Raw genomic sequence first — 17533 nt, forward strand, 5'->3', positions numbered from 1 at the left:
ATGCTGTGAATCACTGTGAGTTTCAAAAGGTTCCACAGAGGCAACAAAACCTCCCACTCACCTCCCCCTCAGTGGAGCCTCACCTGCAACAACAAAGGAGGAGGAGGTGTGTGTGTGTGTGTGTGTGTGTGTGTGTGTGTGTGTGTGTGTGTGTGTGTGTGTGTGTGTGTGTGTGTGTGTGTGTGTGTGTGTGTGTGTTTTTGGGGGGAGGGATGATCAGGAATGTCTTTTGTCTGTAGAATCCTGTGTGTGTGTGTGTGTGTGTGTGTGTGTGTGTGTGTGTGTGTGTGTGTGTGTGTGTGTGTGTGTGTGTGTGTGTGTGTGTGTGTGTGTGTGTGTGTGTGTTACAGGGTGTTAACAGTTTTAGATTCTTCAGATTTTATACGGAAAAATAAATAAAAATGAAAATAATCAAATAAAAGTGGAATTAATCGATGATGAACTTTGACCTTTAAACAGACTGACAAAGTTGAACTAATCAGAGTCCAGAACTGATCTTTAATTATATCTCTAATAATCTGTTATTTATTATGTGTGTGTGTTTGTGAAGTTTAAAAAGAGTTTTATAAAAAAAACACTTTTTCTTGTTTATGGCAGGTTAATGTTTATTTAATTATGTTTCCGTCCTTGTTTGAATTAGTTTGTTGTTTTGTTGCATTAACCCTTTAACTCTGTTGGTTTCCTATTAAACAATCATTTCAACAAGGCTCATAGAAAGACACTTTTATTTTGAAACACGGATGTTCGTTGCCGGTGAATCTGAGGGGGCGTGGCCCGGAGGTCTGAGGGGGGTCTGCGGGGTCCTGAGAGTCTGCAGGAACCAGCAGTTCAAACGATCTGCGGATGTGAAGAAGTCCGGATCTGTCCGAGTCCCGCTGCAGGATTTCCTCCGTGTGTCTGGATCTGTTCCCGGATCTGTTCTGGTTCCGTCTGGTTCCGTTTGGACCCGTTTGGACCGGCAGCATGTTGCAGCTTCAGCTCGCGGCGCTGCTCGGTGAGTTTTAAATCAAAATGAAGTTTTCTTATCTCCGATCGTCGGTTTCTGTTGTTCAATAAAGTTTAAAAGTCAAACATTTTATTTAAAAGTTGAACTTCGGATCGTTTGATCTCCTTCGATCTTCTTCACTTTTCTGAGACTTTATTTTTACTTTTTAACGAAAAAAAAATCTCCAGTTTTCCTGAAACCGATTCAGATCAAAGGATTTTCACGTTGGAGAAAAAAACTGAACTTAAACTGATCTTGAACTGTTTTCATTGAATTACACATGACATTTTAAAACAGATTAAAGTCAGACCACGTGACCCTCGGAGCTGACCAGCTGCTCTTCATCACTTTTGATGACTTTATTAATCTGTGAACAGTTCAGAGCAGAAAAGTGACCGGAGATCAGTTTGAAGTGTAAATGAATCTGATTAATGATTAATGATGAAGCTGCTCAAACCAACAGATTAACATTTTCTCTTGTTTAATGAATGATGAAAGTTTTTAATGTTTGTTTATTAAACGTACTAACATCAGTGGGCGGGGCCTCAGCAGCTCTGATCTCAGATCAAACTATTTGTTGGAGTTTCACAATAAGAGCCTCTTGTCTCAGCTCTGCAGATGTTCACCTGTGCTCAGGAGGGCGGGGCCTCAGTGAGCTGGGCCCAGGAGGAAGTCGACTTCTCAGAGTTCGGCGACATGTGCACCGAAGGCAGCTGTTACCCGGCAACGGGTGACCTGCTGATTGGTCGAGCTCATCAACTGTCATCCACCTCCACCTGTGGACTGAGACGACCCGAACCGTTCTGCATCGTCAGCCACCTGCAGGTAAACAACGCTCTGAGAAACAGGTAAACAAACACCTGCAAGTAAACAACACTCTGAGAAACAGGTAAACAAACACCTGCAGGTAAACAACACCTGAAGCCTGTACTACGAAGGTAACTTCAGGTTTAACTCTGGGTTGTCACGGTTACAAAGCTGGTTCACTTCTTACCAGGCTACATTGCCATGGTAACTGATGCAACAGAGCTAACCTGCTCCGATAGCAGGTTATGCTCACGACTTCAGATCAAAACGTGCCAAAGCTCCGCCTACTGACCAATCACGTCTCTCTGAAAAATTACATCACCAGTTGGAGAAGATCCCGTAGAGCTGTCTCACTCCTCTGAGACGCCCTCTGAGGAGTGAGACCCCCTCTGAGGAGTGAGACGCCCCTCTGAGGAGTGAGACGCCCTCTGAGGAGTGAGACGCCGCCCTCTGAGGAGTGAGACGCCCTCTGAGGAGTGAGACGGCCCTCTGAGGAGTGAGACGGCCCTCTGAGGAGTGAGACAGCCCTCTGAGGAGTGAGACAGCCCTCTGAGGACGTTTGTAAAACATGTCGCTCTGCTGTCAGGACACCTGTCCATGTTTGCAATTGGTCAGATTTCTGCAAACCCCGCCCCCTTTTTAAATGAGCTTGCTCAGGTTGAGATGGTCTGGTTCTGTCGGGTTTAGTTAAACCAGATTACAGAAAGAGATCCTGATATGTTCAACCTGCTCTAAAAACGTCTGGTGACCTTTGACCTGTGAGTTTGTTGACCAGTGAGTCTGACATGGAGGAAGATGTTTGTTATCTGTGTGTCGCTGTTTATGGCTGCCAGCATGAAACACTTCAGATTTGCTGCTCTCTGATTGGATGGTGAGTTAAAGTGTGTGTGTGTGTGTGTGTGTGTGTGTGTGTGTGTGTGTGTGTGTGTGTGTGTGTGTGTGTGTGTGTGTGTGTGTGTGTGTGTGTGTGTGTGTGTGTGTCTGTATGTGTGTCTGTGTATTTGTGTGTGTGTCTGTGGGGGTGTTTATATGTGTGTGTGTGTGTGTGTGTGTGTGTGTGTGTGTGTGTCTGTGTATTTGTGTGTGTGTCTGTGGGGGTGTTTATATGTGTGTGTGTGTGTGTGTGTGTATGATGCAGTCTGCAGTGCTTCCTGTGTAAAACGATCTCCCTATAAGGAAACAGTCTCTGACAGCAGACAGATGTTTGTCCAGATGTTCCTGTGGATGAAACGCAGGCGACTTTATAGGTCAAAGGTCACGATGCAGCCAACGACTTGTCTGTAAGAAGAACTTTGAAACACACACACACACACACACACACACACACACACACACACACACACACACACACACACACACACACACACACACACACACACACACACAAACACGGTCAGCTGATTGTAAAACTGATTTTCTGGAAGTGAGTGAAGAAGATTTAATTTGTTGTTAAAATATCCGGGCAGAGAGTTTCTCTTCTCCTGGAGGAATGTGAGGAATTCACCTCCCATATAAACCCCCCCTCTTGTCCCCCCCCTCCCCGCCATCTCCCTCCACAGGAGGAGAAGAAGTGCTTCGTGTGCAACTCGGCCACGCCGTACGACAAGTTGGCTGACCAGATGAGCGGCCACCGAGTCGAGAACGTCGTGACCACGTTCGCTGTGAACCGACTGAAGACCTGGTGGCAGTCTGAGAACGGTGGGGGGGGGGGGGGGACGAGGTTTAAAGTGTGTGTGAGTGACAACAACCTTGTGTTTTATGAATGGAGCTGATCAGTTGGACCAATCAGAGACAAGCTCCTGGTCTGCAGGAATGCCCCCCCCCCCCAGCAGGCGTCTGATTGGCTGGAGGTCTTTCTCATGCATCAGAGGGTTGTGTTAAAGTTACAGCCTTTTGTCCTTCACTCCTCCAGGATTAGTGGGTTCTCAAGCTGTGAGGCAAGTCCCAGCTGGAGGCCACACAGGAGGAGGAGGGGGGCCGTCCTGTGTGTGTGTGTGTGTGTGTGTGTGTGTGTGTGTGTGTGTGTGTGTGTGTGTGTGTGTGTGTGTGTGTGTGTGTGTGTGTGTGTGTGTGTCTGTTTGAGTCCTGCACCACAGAAGAACTCCCGACACAAATTGTTAACTCTGAATACTTCTCGATGAAGGTTATTGACCCTCCCGCTGCAGCGTGCTGCGTTCAGGGACACTATGGAACTTACTGATCCACTTCCTTATCACTGATTATCTGTTCGATCTGTATCGATCGTTCTTCCGTCCGCAGGTCTGGAGAACGTCACCATCCAGCTGAACCTGGAGGCCGAGTTCCACTTCACACATCTCATCATGACCTTCAAGGTGAGTCACGCACACAGCAGGGGATTCTGGGTAACCGGGTAAAAGAAAACAGGGTCCTGGAGATCCTGCAGCAGCAACAGGAAGATTTTCCATTTTTGTCGCCCTCAGACGTTCCGACCTGCTGCCATGGTGATCGAGCGGTCAGCTGACTTCGGGAAGACGTGGCAGGTTTACCGCTACTTCGCCTACGACTGCGAGACGTCCTTCCCGTCGGTCTCCCAGGGTCCGATGCAGAAGGTCGACGACGTCATCTGTGACTCGCGTTACTCCGACATCGAGCCGTCCACCGAGGGAGAGGTACCGCGACCCGTCGCATATGGCTGTGATGTCACCGTGATGTCATCGGTTGTTACTAAGATAATATTTTTGGTGAAATATCTCCTTTTTTATTTCCAGGTGATTTTCAGAGTTTTGGATCCGGTGTTCAGGATCAAAGACCCGTACAGCCCCCGGATACAAAGTAGGTCTCGGAGACCTGGATGTATTGATCAGTTATTGATCCGTCATTAATCCGTCATTAATCTGACATTGATCTGTCATTGATCTGTCATTGATCTGTCATTGATCCGTTTGTTCAGACATGTTGAAGATCACCAACCTGCAGGTGAAGTTCACCCGGCTTCACACGCTCGGCGACAACCTGCTGGACTCTCGCATGGAGATCAAAGAGAAGTATTACTACGCCGTCTACGACATGGTGGTCCGAGGAAACTGCTTCTGCTACGGACACGCCTCCGAGTGCGCCCCCATCCAGGCCGGCCACGTCAGGGAGGGCATGGTGAGTCCTGAAAGGGGGAGGGGAGATTCCTGGAGGGGGGGGCGGGGAGTCTGTTTCCTGTTTGTTCTACTTTCTGTTTCCTGTTTGTTTCCTGTTTGTTCTACTTTCTGTTTCCTATTTGTTTCCTGTTTGTTCTACTTTCTGTTTCCTGTTTGTTTCCTGTTTGTTCCACTTTCTGTTTCCTGTTTGTTTCCTGTTTGTTCTACTTTCTATTTCCTGTTTGTTTCCTGTTTGCTTTACTTTCTATTTCCTGTTTGTTCCACTGTTTGTTTCCTGTTTGCTCTACTTTCTGTTTCTTGTTTGTTTCCTGTGCTCAGACTCTGTGGTTTTAACTTTGTTAGTTATGAAACTGTTTCTGCTGATCATCTTAGAAAACAACAGTTTTCCGAATAAACTTTATTAAATTAGCAGTAAATTCTCTCTTGAAGATGCAGCCGTATGTTTACTGCTCGATAATGAACTAGATTGATGTGAGAGTTTCTCCTCGTTCACGGTCACTGCATGTGAATATTGATTATTGACCATCGGTGTGTCCGTCTGTGTTGCAGGTTCACGGTCACTGCATGTGCAAACACAACACTAAAGGTCTGAACTGTGAGAAGTGTCAGGATTTCCACCACGACCTTCCCTGGAGACCGGCTGAAGGTCGAAGCAGTAACGCCTGCAAGAGTGAGTCCCACCGCCTCCTCCGGCGGTCCTCGCGGTCCGCAGCGTAAACGTACCGAACGAAACGCCAAATGAACACGCCGAACGTCTTCTCCTCAGAGTGTAACTGCAACCAGCACTCGGACTCGTGCCACTTCGACGCCGCCGTGTTCGAGGCTTCGGGGAATGTCAGCGGAGGAGTTTGTGACGACTGTCAGCACAACGCGGCCGGACACCAGTGTGAACAGTGCAAACCGTTTTACTACCAACACCCGGAGAAAGACGTCCGAGACCCGCTCATCTGCCAGCGTGAGTCCTCGCTTCAAGTTTTACTTCCTGTTTCCTGTTTGTTTTTCTTTCTGTTTCCTGTTTGTTGTACTTCCTGTTTCTGCCAGCGTGAGTCCTCTCTTTATTAAAATGTCCGCTGCTGTCTGAACCCTGATGTTTGTGAAGATGGACGTCTTTGGCAGGAGGACACAGACACAACATGGAGGATTTATTTCTTCAGACAAAAATCTCTGCTTTTGATTTTTGTCATTGTTTTACACGTGAGGTTTCACAGTTCAAACAAACCATCTCGCTCTAAGATCCATTTAGTATCTGTTGTGGACCTTTTGATCAGAATATCATGGTCTTCCTCAGCGGGTGGAGGGACTCAGTCATGTGGTTTCTGTCTCCTCTTACCATCGCAGACGCAGACTTTGAGGTGAGATTGTTTTTGCCAGCAGACTTCTAACAGAACAAAGATGAAAGGTTGAAGATGAGACGTAGAAATGTTTGTGGTTTCATCCAGGCTCAGACCTGCCTGGCAGACGATCCGCTCAGCCGTACATCCCTGAGTCTTACACATCCCTGGGGGGGGGGGGGTTCTACAACTTATTATTATCACCGTCAGCCATGTTGGGTCCATGTTAATATCAGAGCAGGGGATTGTGGGTAAACTGAATCAATTTAATATTTTTTATCAGTGTGTGGGACAGACAGAGACGGACATTAACATGTCTCTGTCGCATTAACCCGACCTGACCTGTAGACCAAAAACAGGGTCGCATTAACCCGACCTGACCTTCACATCGCTGTTACATCCTCTTTGACCTTCGACCTGTGTGTGTCTCTGCAGCGTGTAGCTGTGACCCTGTGGGTTCTCTGAACGGAGGAATATGTGATGGGATGACGGACGTCCGAGCCGGTCTGATCGCTGGTCAGTGTCGCTGCAAAGTCAACGTGGAGGGAGAACGCTGCGAGCGCTGCAAGCAGGCGCACTACGCGCTGAGTGATGCGCCGGACGGATGCAAAGGTACAGAAAAGAACACCTGTGTAAGAAGTGCATAATACCTTCGTATCACCAGGTCGTGTGTGTTTGTGTGTGACGCGGTGTGTGTGTGTGTGTGTGTGTGTGTGTGTGTGTGTGTGTGTGTGTGTGTGTGTGTGTGTGTGTGTGTGTGTGTGTGTGTGTGTGTGTGTGTGTGTGTGTGTTGCAGCGTGCTCCTGCAGCCCCCTGGGAACAGTTCCTGGAGGAAATCCCTGTGACAACGAAACAGGAAATTGTTTCTGCAAACGTCTGGTGACGGGACGAGACTGCGACCAATGTGTGGTGAGAAAAGACGTTTTAAATCCAGTTCGTGATGGAACCGACCAATCAGCTGTCAGTCAGTTTACTGTGTGTGTTTGTGACTTTAATGTGAGGAGATGAAAGTATTTTTTCCTCTCGCAGCCTGAAATCAGGTTTTTACAGACGGAAACAAGCTGGGAGGTCTGAAAATGATTTAATGATGTGTGTGTGTGTGTGTGTGTGTGTGTGTGTGTGTGTGTGTGTGTGTGTGTGTGTGTGTGTGTGTGTGTGTGTGTGTGTGTGTGTGTGTCTGTCTGCAGTCTGAACACTGGGGTCTCAGTAACGACATGGACGGCTGCAGACCATGTGACTGTGACCTCGGAGGAGCCGTCAACAACCGGTGAGTTTCTCTCCAACTTCCTGCATCCTCTCTGTGTGTGTGTGTGTGTGTGTGTGTGTGTGTGTGTGTATGTGTGTGTGTGTATGTGTGTGTGTGTGTGTGTGTGTGTGTGTGTGTGTGAGACCTTTAGTGTACTTCCTGTTTGTTCTGCTCCATTTCACTTTTTTTTAAATTTATTTTTCATTCGTTCTTTCCACTTCCTGTCCGTCCTCCAGGTGTGACCAGGTGAGCGGCCAGTGCGTCTGCAGAGACCACATGTTCGGCCGCCGCTGTGATCAGGTCGAGTCGGGCTTCTACTTCATTGCTCTGGATCACTACACCTACGAGGCCGAGGACGCCAAGTTTGGACCTGTGAGTGCCTCAGTTTGACCTTTTGATGTTCAAACCTTTCCGTGTCGATAAATGTACGTCGGACGGCGCGTCGTTACGCTGAACTGCAGATTTAAACTTTGATTCAAACTCAAACGAACGACTTATAAAACTGCTTCTTCTTCTTCATCATACGAGTGACTCGGCGGTTTCATCAGCCTTCGTGTCTTTTCTCTTTTTCTCTTGAGGGAGTGACGGTGGTCCCGAGGCCCCACCCTCTGGACCGAAGTCCCACCTGGACGGGTATGGGCCTGGTCAGCGTTCCCGAGGGGGCCTTCCTGGAGTTCTCCGTGGACAACATCCCTCACTCCATGGAGTACGACATCCTCGTCCGCTACGAGCCGCAGGTAGGACGCCGTCTTTAGCGTGGGTGTAGCCCCGCCCACCAGCACCGTAACTCCACCCACAATAACCACGACGCCCTGTGATGTGTCTGTCTGCAGCTTCCTGACCAATGGGAGGAGGTTCTGATGACGGTGATGAGGCCCGGACCAATCAGTGCCGACAGCCGCTGCATCAACACGGTGCCCGACGACGACAACCAGATGACGTCTCTTCACCCCGGCTCACGGTCAGCAGAACCAACCGGCTCACATGAGGCTGGACTTACACCGTGTTCTTACATTGTGTTACAGGAAAGATGGAGCTCGTTAAAACTCTTTTTATTTGTAATGTGAATGTTAATGTTTGAGCCTCCATCTCTCCTGAGCCTGGAAGTGTTTCAGTAGCTCACACCGGTGTGACTCCGCCTCCTGCAGGTACGCAACTCTGCCCAGATCGGTTTGTTTTGAATCTGGTCTGAACTACACGGTCCGCCTCAGCCTGCCTCTGTACTCGGCCCTCAGTGACGTCCAGTCTCCGTACACGCTCATCGACTCGGTGAGGAACAGCTCTGATACTGAATTCATCGAAGTGTAGCGCCTTCATACATGTGAACACTTTCACAGGTTAAACTAGACCTTCAGAGGTTAAACTAGCCCTTCAGAGGTTTAATTAGATCTTCAGAGGTTAGACTAGACCTTCAGAGGTTAAACTAGCCCTTCAGAGGTTTAATTAGATCTTCAGAGGTTAGACTAGACCTTCACAGGTTAAACTAGACCTTCAGAGGTTAAACTAGCCCTTCAGAGGTTTAATTAGATCTTCAGAGGTTAGACTAGACCTTCAGAGGTTAAACTAGCCCTTCAGAGGTTTAATTAGATCTTCAGAGGTTAGACTAGACCTTCAGAGGTTTAATTAGATCTTCAGAGGTTAGACTAGACCTTCAGAGGTTTAATTAGATCTTCAGAGGTTAGACTAGACCTTCAGAGGTTTAACAAGACCAGAGTGTCTTTCGTCAGTCTTGTGTTTTCGTCCTCTCAGATCGTGTTGATGCCTCACTGTAAGAACCTGGACTTATTCACGGCCTCAGAGGGAAGCGACTCCAGCGGGGACAGCGGCTGGGACACCTTCCAGCGTTATCGATGTCTGGAGAACAGCCAGAGCGTCGTCAAGACGCAGATGACAGACATCTGCAGGAACTTCATCTTCAGCATCTCTGCCATGTTGCACCAGGGAGCTAAAGGTCCGCCTTAAACCTCCTGACTCCGCCTTAAACCTCCTGACTCCGCCTTAAACCTCCTGACTCCACCTTGAACCTCCTGACTCTGCCTTAAACCTCCTGACTCCGCCTTAAACCTCCTGACTCCGCCTTAAACCTCCTGACTCCGCCTTAAACCTCCTGACTCCACCTTGAAACTCCTGACTCTGCCTTAAACCTCTTGACTCCACCTTAAACCTCCTGACTCCGCCTTAAACTTCCTGACTCCACCTTAAAACTCCAGACTCCGCCCTAAAACTCCTGACTCCGCCTTAAACCTCCTGACTCCGCCTTAAAACGCCAGACTCCGCCTTAAACCTCCTGACTCCGCCTTAAACACCTGACTCCGCCTTAAACCTTCTGACTCCACCTTAAAACTCCTTACTCCACAAAAAGTCTTGGACTGACGCGAATACCAAACCTGAGACAATCCAAGAGTTCAGGACCAGAACATAAAAATGTTTCTGCTGTGTGACGGTTGTCTCTGCTCAGCTGACCTTTGACCTCCTGTGGAATGAGCCTAGAAAAGAGGAATTCCCTTCAGGGTTTGTTTCAAAGCTGGTGCTCATTAAAAGGTATTAGATGCAGCAGATTTCTTTATCTAGCACATTTCAACCACAGAGAACTAAAAACATCCACACTGAACCTTTTCAAAGGAAAAGTCCAGAACAGCAACTCAAACAGAGGAGAGGCGGGTCAGAACATCAGTGTTTATTTTCAGGTCAAAGCTCCACTCTGATTGGCTGAAAAAGGAGCTGCAGATCAGCTGATCCAAGCAAAACAAACATTTTCTGCAGTCCAGAACAACAGTCATCGTCTGTACATCTCCCACCTCTCATCACTCCTTCTTCTGTCCTGTAATAACAAACAGTCTGTTGATCTTTGGCCCCTCTCATCATCTTCTTCCTCTTCTCTTCTTCCTCTTCTCTGCAGCTGAATCTTTCTTCCTGTTGGGTTTATTAATATCTGATAAATGTCACTCATCATTGTTTCCATCTTGTTGGTGTTCGACCTGCAGGTTTCTCCCTGAACAAGACTCGACTGGTTTCTTCTCGACATTCCTCAGACGACCACAGACCTCGTAAATCTGTCATCAGTTTTCTAACACGTCTCCTGTGTTGAACTCTATTTCCCAGAATGCCAGTGTGACCCTCAGGGCTCCCTCAGCACTGTGTGTGACCCCAGTGGGGGTCAGTGTCAGTGTCGCCCCAACGTGGTTGGCAGGAACTGTGACAGATGTGCTCCCTCCACGTTCCAGTTCGGACCCAACGGTTGCAGAGGTCAGAACCTCACCATCCGATCACCATCCGATCACCATCCGATCACGAATCAATAAATAGACATGTAGAACTCCCATTGATGTAAACATGTCGAATCTAAACAGTCACAACAACCTGTTTATCAACCTGTCTTTGTTTGCAGTTCAAAACTTTATTGACACTAAGTTAGACGCAGCAGTAGAAACTTTATTGACAGGTCCTCCTGACCTCTGACCTCTGTATGGTTGTGGTTTGTGAGCTCTGCAGCTGACGTGTTTGTGTGTCGTGTGTGTTTCAGCGTGTGCGTGCGACGCTCAGGGGTCACACGGTCCGTTCTGTGATCAGCTGACCGGTCAGTGTTCGTGTGTTTCGGGGGCGTACGGCCGACAGTGCGATCGCTGTCTGCCGGGTCACTGGGGCTTCCCCACCTGCCGACCCTGCTCCTGCAACGGACACGCCGACACCTGCGACCCCGACAGCGGACGGTGCATCGACTGCAGGGACCACAGCGGCGGACACAGCTGCGACAGGTGCGCCAATCAATCAATCAATCAATCAATCAATCAATCAATCAATCAATCAATCAATCGATCAATCAACCAACCGTGTCCTTTACATGAAGTCGGCCTGTCCTGTCAATCATCACTCAGATCTGTGAACCCGTTCTGTTCTCTCACCTCGGTCCAGGTGTCTGGGTGGTTACTATGGCGACCCGGTGTTGGGATCAGGTGACCACTGTCGTCCCTGCATGTGTCCTGACGGCCCAGACAGCCTGCGGCAGTTTGCGGGAAGTTGTTACCGTGGCGACGACAGCCAGCAGGCGATCTGCGTCTGCAACACGGGATACAGAGGTAAAAAAATTAATAAAAACTTTATCAACACTCAAGTAAAAACTTTATTAACACAGAGGAACATACAGAAACTTGCAGTTTTTCTAAAACATTTCAAAGCAGAATCGGGATAAAAGCAGTGGATGTGACAGTAGAAACACAAACAGACTCATCAGGGTTGTGGTTGTGAGCAGGACGTTTTCTGAGTGCGGTGCTTTAGTTTTCATGATGGTGACAGCTGCTGCCTGCGGAGACGGACAGGCTTTTAATTTGAAGAGAAGAATGTGATGACGAGCAGGAAACGCTGCGACTCTGTTATTACAGCAGGAAACAAGATGTTCAGGCTGAAATCAGCTGCTGACGGACGCATGAATCACCAACTTTCTTCTTTTGTTTCCACCTCAGACCTCAGAGCGGAAATGTTGGGGGATGTAAAGCAGTAAAACACCTTTCAGCAGCACTGTTATTATTGTCAATGAAACCGACAGCTGAACGGTGGAAGCAGGGAAAGTGTGTCAGGTAAAGAGTTGCTGTGTGAAGTGTGAGGTCGCTGCAGGGTCACGAGGAAGAGGAGGTGATGGCTGCAGCGTCGGTGTCAGGTGCACCTGAGATGATCGAAAACACCAAAAAGCCTTGTGATTGGTGTGAAACCAAAGAGTCTTTTATTTTGGAGGGTCATCTGTGCTCTTTCTGATCAATAAACGTGTCCCTCCACAAGGGGGCGTGGTCAAGGCAAACATTAAAGTCACTTTCTCCCTCTCGCCTGTCCTCTCCAGGTGCTCGCTGTGACGAGTGCTCCCCTGGTTACTATGGTAACCCCGGGGAGGTCGGGGGACGGTGTCAGCCCTGTCAGTGCAACAACAACATCAACATGTTGGACCCGGAGTCCTGCGACGGACGGACCGGAGAGTGCCGGCGCTGCCTGTACCACAGCGAGGGCGACGCCTGCCAGAGCTGCAAGCTGGGTTACTACGGCAACGCCCTGCTGCAGAACTGCAGGAGTGAGTTCATTGGGTTACCGTGGTAACCAGCTTTAGCACTGAGACCAGTATAACACACAGTGTGTGTGTGTGTGTGTGTAACATGTGATGTCCTCCACAGAGTGTGTGTGTAACCAGCTGGGCAGCAACTCCTCCAGCTGTCAATCATCCGGCGACTGCCACTGCGAGCGCAACAGCGGTCAGTGTCACTGCCTCGCCAACGTGATCGGTCAGCACTGCGACCGCTGCGCCGCCGACACCTGGAACATGGCGAGCGGCGGCGGCTGTCAGAGCTGCAGCTGCGACCCCGAACACTCGTACGGGACGTCCTGCAACGAGGTGACGACCTGCGACCGCACGAACTCTCTGAGGAAGAAACCCCGAATATTCTAAAGAAACTAACGTGCGTGCGTGTGTGTGTGTGTGTGTGTGTGTGTGTGTGTGTGTGTGTGTGTGTGTGTGTGTGTGTGTGTGTGTGTGTGCGTGTGTGTGTGTTTGGTCGTCCTCAGGTCAGCGGGCAGTGCTCCTGTAGCCCCGGCTTCGGAGGAAGAACATGCAGCGAGTGCAGAGAACTCTTCTGGGGAGACCCAGAGGTCAAATGTCACGGTAAGTTCACCAATCAGTCACATGACCAACATCACTTGACCGCCAGCCAGACCAGGATCCAGATCAGTTCAGACAGAGAGGGTAAGAAGCGGAGCCGCTGCCCCGTTGCATCGTGGGAAGCTCTCAGATCTGCTGTGACTCTTATTAAATCCAGATGTTCCCCTCGGAGAAGCAGACATCTGTCTGAACCTCCAAATGTCCTTCAGAGTCCACAAAGAGGCTTTGTTAGTGTGTGTGTGTGTGTGTGTGTGTGTGTGTGTGTGTGTGTGTGTGTGTGTGTGTGTGTGTGTGTGTGGGCGGGCGGGCGGGCGGGCGGGGTGTGGGGGTGTTCAGAGTGATTCAAATGAAGATCTGTTTATTTCTGCAGTGAAAAAAAAAGCTTCAGTTGTTTTTAATACAAACCAGATGTTAAACAGATTCACACACACACACACACACACACACACACACACACACACACACACACACACACACACACACACACACACACACACACACACACACACACACACACACACAGACTTCTCATTTACAGTAAAAACATTTTTCTGGAAGACTTCCTTCTACAAAACATTAAAACAACACAGATTTGTGTGTGTGTGTGTGTGTGTGTGTGTGTGTGTGTGTGTGTGTGTGTGTGTGTCTGATAATCAATGATCTGATTGGTCATCCTGATTGTTTGATGATCTATTGATCTGCCCCCCCCCAGCCTGTGACTGCGACCCCCGCGGTATCTCATCCCTCCAGTGTGAGAAGCTCAGCGGTCTCTGCGTGTGCGTGGACGGCGTTTCCGGGCCGCGCTGCGACGTGTGCGCTCGCGGGTTCTCGGGAACGTTCCCCGACTGCCGGCGCTGCCACCAGTGCTTCGCCGAGTGGGATGACATCATCGGCCAGCTGACCAATCAGACGCACCGACTGGTCAACAAGGTCAACGCCATCAAAGCCAGCGGAGTCGGCGGCCCGTACAGGAAGTCCATCGAGAGCGTGGAGAGGAGCGCCGCCGACATCCGGCTCCTCCTGAACCAGAACCCGGCCGCGCAGCCGCTCAGCGAGGTCCAGCACCTGCTGCAGCAGGCCAGGTGGGATCGGGGCCAATCGGAGATCAGAGCGCCTCAGGTTAGTGTCAGCGCTGACCTCTGACCTCTGTGTGTCCCCCAGTGACCTGATGGGAGCCCTGAGCCGGACTTTGAACCTCACCGAGCGGACTCTGGTCCAGGTGGAGGACCAAGACTCTGCTGCGGACGCCAAACTGGACTCGGTGACGTCGGATGCTCAGAAACTGGAGCGGACGGTTCAGGAGCTGCTGGACCAGGTCGAGTTCATCAAGAACTCCGACATCAGAGGTGAAGGGTTACAGGTCAAAGGTCAGCGGCGGGAGGGGGGTCGGCTCCAGGCTCCGTGGTGCCGCGTCGCCCCCTGCAGGTGGACACTGAGTTTAAATAAAGTTCTCCTCAACTGACTTCTACTTCCTGTCTGTTGCCAGGGGCGACGGATAGCGTCACCAAGTACTTCGTGCAGTCTGAGGCGGCCGAAGCTCGAGCCAACGCCTCCGCCGTCCCGGTGGAAACCTCCGCCGCGCTACGGCAACTCACGGAGGACAAAATGAACCAGACCAGAGACGAGTTCCTGAGGAGACACACTGAGCACGCTCAGAGGCTGGACGAGCTGGCGGGAGAGCTGCAGACTCTGGACCAATCAGAGATCAGCCACAAGGTGGGGCGGCGTCCAGGTGATCCGATCGGAACACAAACATTTACATCCGGCGGAGGATTTTTATTTATGTTGAACTTTATTTTTATAAACTCGTCACATTTGTGTTTCATTTATTTATTGTTTACTTATTATTATATGTATTTAAATTTATTATGATTTATTTATTTATACTTGATTTTGAATAATGATTTTTCTTTCTGTGAGGACCTGATGATCCGATCGTTTCTCTCCTGCAGACCTGCGGCAGTCCGTCCTCGGGTCAGGACTCGTGCGCCCCCTGTGGCGGTCTGGGCTGCGTGGACTCGGAGGGTCGGGTCCGGTGTGGAGGAGACGGATGCGACGGCGCCGTGACGACGGCCAACGGCGTCTGGAGGAAGGCTCGAGAGTCTGAACAGGAAATCCTCAGCGCCATGGAGGAGGTGGAGAAACTCTCCAAGATGGTGAGTGGTCCCCCGGGTCCAGGTCCGGGTCTTGTTCCGGTTCTGGTGATCTCACCTGCGATGTCGTCCTCAGGTGTCCGAGGCGAAGCTGCAGGCGGACGAGGCGAAGCTGAGCGCTCAGGATGTTCTGATGAAGACCAACAGAACCAAACAGAAAGTGGACCGGAGCAACGAGGAGCTGCGGAGCCTCATCAGACAGATCCGAGACTTCCTCACACGTACGCCTCACTTCCTGTTTCACACCGGGGATCCGGACCTGTCGGGTCTGATGAAGAGCGCCCTTCATCCTCCTCTGACCTGTGTGTTCTTTCAGAGGACGGCGCCGACCTGGAGAGCATCGAGCTGGTGGCCAACGAGGTTCTGGCCATGCAGATGCCGACCTCGCCGGGTCAGCTGCAGAACCTGACCGACGAGATCCGTCAGAAGGTGGGTGAGCTGGGACACGTGGAGACCATCCTGCAACAGAGCGCCGACGACATCCAGAGGGCCGAGAACCTGCTGGACCAGGCCCGCCGGGCCAGGTGAGTCCCGCCCGTCTTCCGGGCCGCACGTCTTTTCGCGGTTCTGATGAAACGCCGCCTGACGAGTGTCTCTGCTCTCCCTCAGCGAGGAGGCGGCCGGCGTCAAGGCCTCTGCGCAGGAAGTGAAGCGAGCTCTGCAGGAAGCCCAGCGAGCCCAGACGGCGGCCAGCAGCGCCATCCAGCAGGCCGCCGCCGACATCCACAACACCAACGAGCTGCTGTCCTCCGTCAGTAACCGTGGAAACGGTCGCTTCCCCAGTCACTATGCGACATCCAGTCGAGAGGCCCGACGGTAACGCGTCACTTCTCCGTGTTGTGTTCAGGTGGAGTCGGAGACGGTGGACGCGGAGGTGAAGCTGAACAACGCCACCCAGAGGCTGCAGAAGCTCGAGCAGGACGTGACGCTGCTGAGAGACAAAGCGGTGAACGTCACGCTGAGCACCGAACTGACCAATCAGGACGCAGTGAGCGTCGGAAAGATGGCGGAAGCGCTCAAGAAGGTGAGCTCGCCCGTTTGATCGCGAGCGGTTCGGCACAGTTCTGTTTTCTATCGTTCACTGTGTGCGTGTGCGTGTGCGTGTTCAGGACCTGGACTCAGAGCTGAAGGGGAAGTACACCACGGTGGAGCAGCTGATTGGTCAGAAGGCAGGGGGCGTGGCCGACGCGAAGAAGAGGGCGAAGTCACTGCAGCAGGAAGCTAAAGAGCTGCTGCTGCAGGCCGGGGACAAGCTGCAGCTGCTCAGAGGTGACATCACAAGTTCACCAAACAGTTCGGATCAGAAGTTCTCGTTTGTCGTTCATCAGCTGTGGAGGCGGGGCCAGACGAGCGGTCAGTCACGGTTTGTTTTTCCGTTTTTCAGATCTGGAGAAGTCGTACGAAGACAACCAGCGGACTCTGGAGGTGAAGGCGGAGCAGCTGGTGGAGCTGGAGGCGGCTGTGAAGGAGCTGCTGCGAGAAATCAGCCACAAGGTCACCGTCTACGGCACCTGCTTGTCCTAGGGTCAAAGGTCGTTGAAGGGGTCGAAATAAAAAGGAGCGCAACACTCGTTTTTTTTTACCCGAATCAGCGGGGACCGTTCCTCAGCAGCCAATCAGAGGCGAGAACAAAAGATTCTGACCAAAGATTCTGATTATCATTGTGAATCTGACCAAAGAGTTTACTGAATTTTCAGGAGCGTTCTTGAACGCATCATCAGTGTTTTTAAGAGTTTAAATTCAGTCCCTCAGAAAGTGTTTGGAAAGTAAACAGAAAATGTTTTGTGATTTAACTATTGATAAATATTTAAATTGGTTCGTGGAGATTTGTTTAAATCAGATGATAACTGTCAATCACTCGGCTCCAGTTTAAAGTGAATGTTTGAACCACGTGACTGCATCTTTTTTACTCTTTTTAAAAAAAAAAAATTATTTCTACAAGGACAAAACCCCAAATTATTTTAATAAACGTTTTCAGTAAAAATCTAATTTTCTGCTCTTCATTATTTAATACGAGTTTAATGAGGTTTTAGATACAAACAGAACGTCAGTTTTGTTTTTGATCAACATCTGGACCAGGACAGATCACATCTGTTTAACAGTGATGTCACCTGCAGAAGGAGGCGGAGCTTCTCAGGTGAGTTTATGAAAATGTTTATTACTTTATGAAATGAGATCGTTAGAAAGCTCCAACAGATACTCGAAGGATCTCCACTCTGACTGTCAGCGTGAGAAGTGACAGGAGGAGTGATCAACCGGCCGC

The 17533-nt window shown here is 50.2% G+C and overlaps 1 protein-coding gene across 1 annotated transcript; it reads left to right on the top strand.

Moving 5' to 3' along the window:
• The first annotated feature begins 852 nt into the window (after positions 1 to 852).
• lamb1a (laminin, beta 1a) lies at positions 853 to 17259 on the top strand. Its single transcript, XM_069716880.1, has 33 exons — positions 853 to 994; positions 1596 to 1810; positions 3352 to 3490; positions 4052 to 4125; positions 4234 to 4422; positions 4522 to 4585; positions 4704 to 4903; positions 5452 to 5572; positions 5669 to 5857; positions 6669 to 6845; positions 7030 to 7142; positions 7421 to 7500; positions 7716 to 7851; positions 8058 to 8216; positions 8313 to 8440; positions 8628 to 8748; positions 9229 to 9430; positions 10582 to 10725; positions 11003 to 11234; positions 11392 to 11555; positions 12311 to 12535; positions 12636 to 12853; positions 13024 to 13120; positions 13830 to 14199; positions 14279 to 14463; positions 14604 to 14833; positions 15070 to 15273; positions 15347 to 15491; positions 15587 to 15794; positions 15880 to 16021; positions 16118 to 16294; positions 16380 to 16539; positions 16655 to 17259. Exons 1-33 carry the CDS (start codon positions 964 to 966, stop codon positions 16792 to 16794), a joined length of 5379 nt encoding a protein of 1792 aa, XP_069572981.1. The 5' UTR covers positions 853 to 963; the 3' UTR covers positions 16795 to 17259.
• The last annotated feature ends 274 nt before the right edge of the window (positions 17260 to 17533 follow it).

The sequence above is a fragment of the Brachyistius frenatus genome, unplaced genomic scaffold, assembly GCF_029030835.1.
Source record: "Brachyistius frenatus isolate BFR_SWC_R1_liver_20210118 unplaced genomic scaffold, ASM2903083v1 Contig_164, whole genome shotgun sequence".
In the NCBI taxonomy this organism is placed as follows: domain Eukaryota; kingdom Metazoa; phylum Chordata; class Actinopteri; family Embiotocidae; genus Brachyistius; species Brachyistius frenatus.

Bases quoted from the DNA above. Each gene is read 5' to 3' on its own strand.
- lamb1a (XM_069716880.1), top strand. From the start codon at position 964: ATGTTGCAGCTTCAGCTCGCGGCGCTGCTCG. The intron at 12,536-12,635 runs GTGAGTTCATTG...TGTCCTCCACAG, and splicing joins CCTGCTGCAGAACTGCAGGA to AGTGTGTGTGTAACCAGCTG. The intron at 14,834-15,069 runs GTGGGGCGGCGT...TCTCTCCTGCAG, and splicing joins AATCAGAGATCAGCCACAAG to ACCTGCGGCAGTCCGTCCTC.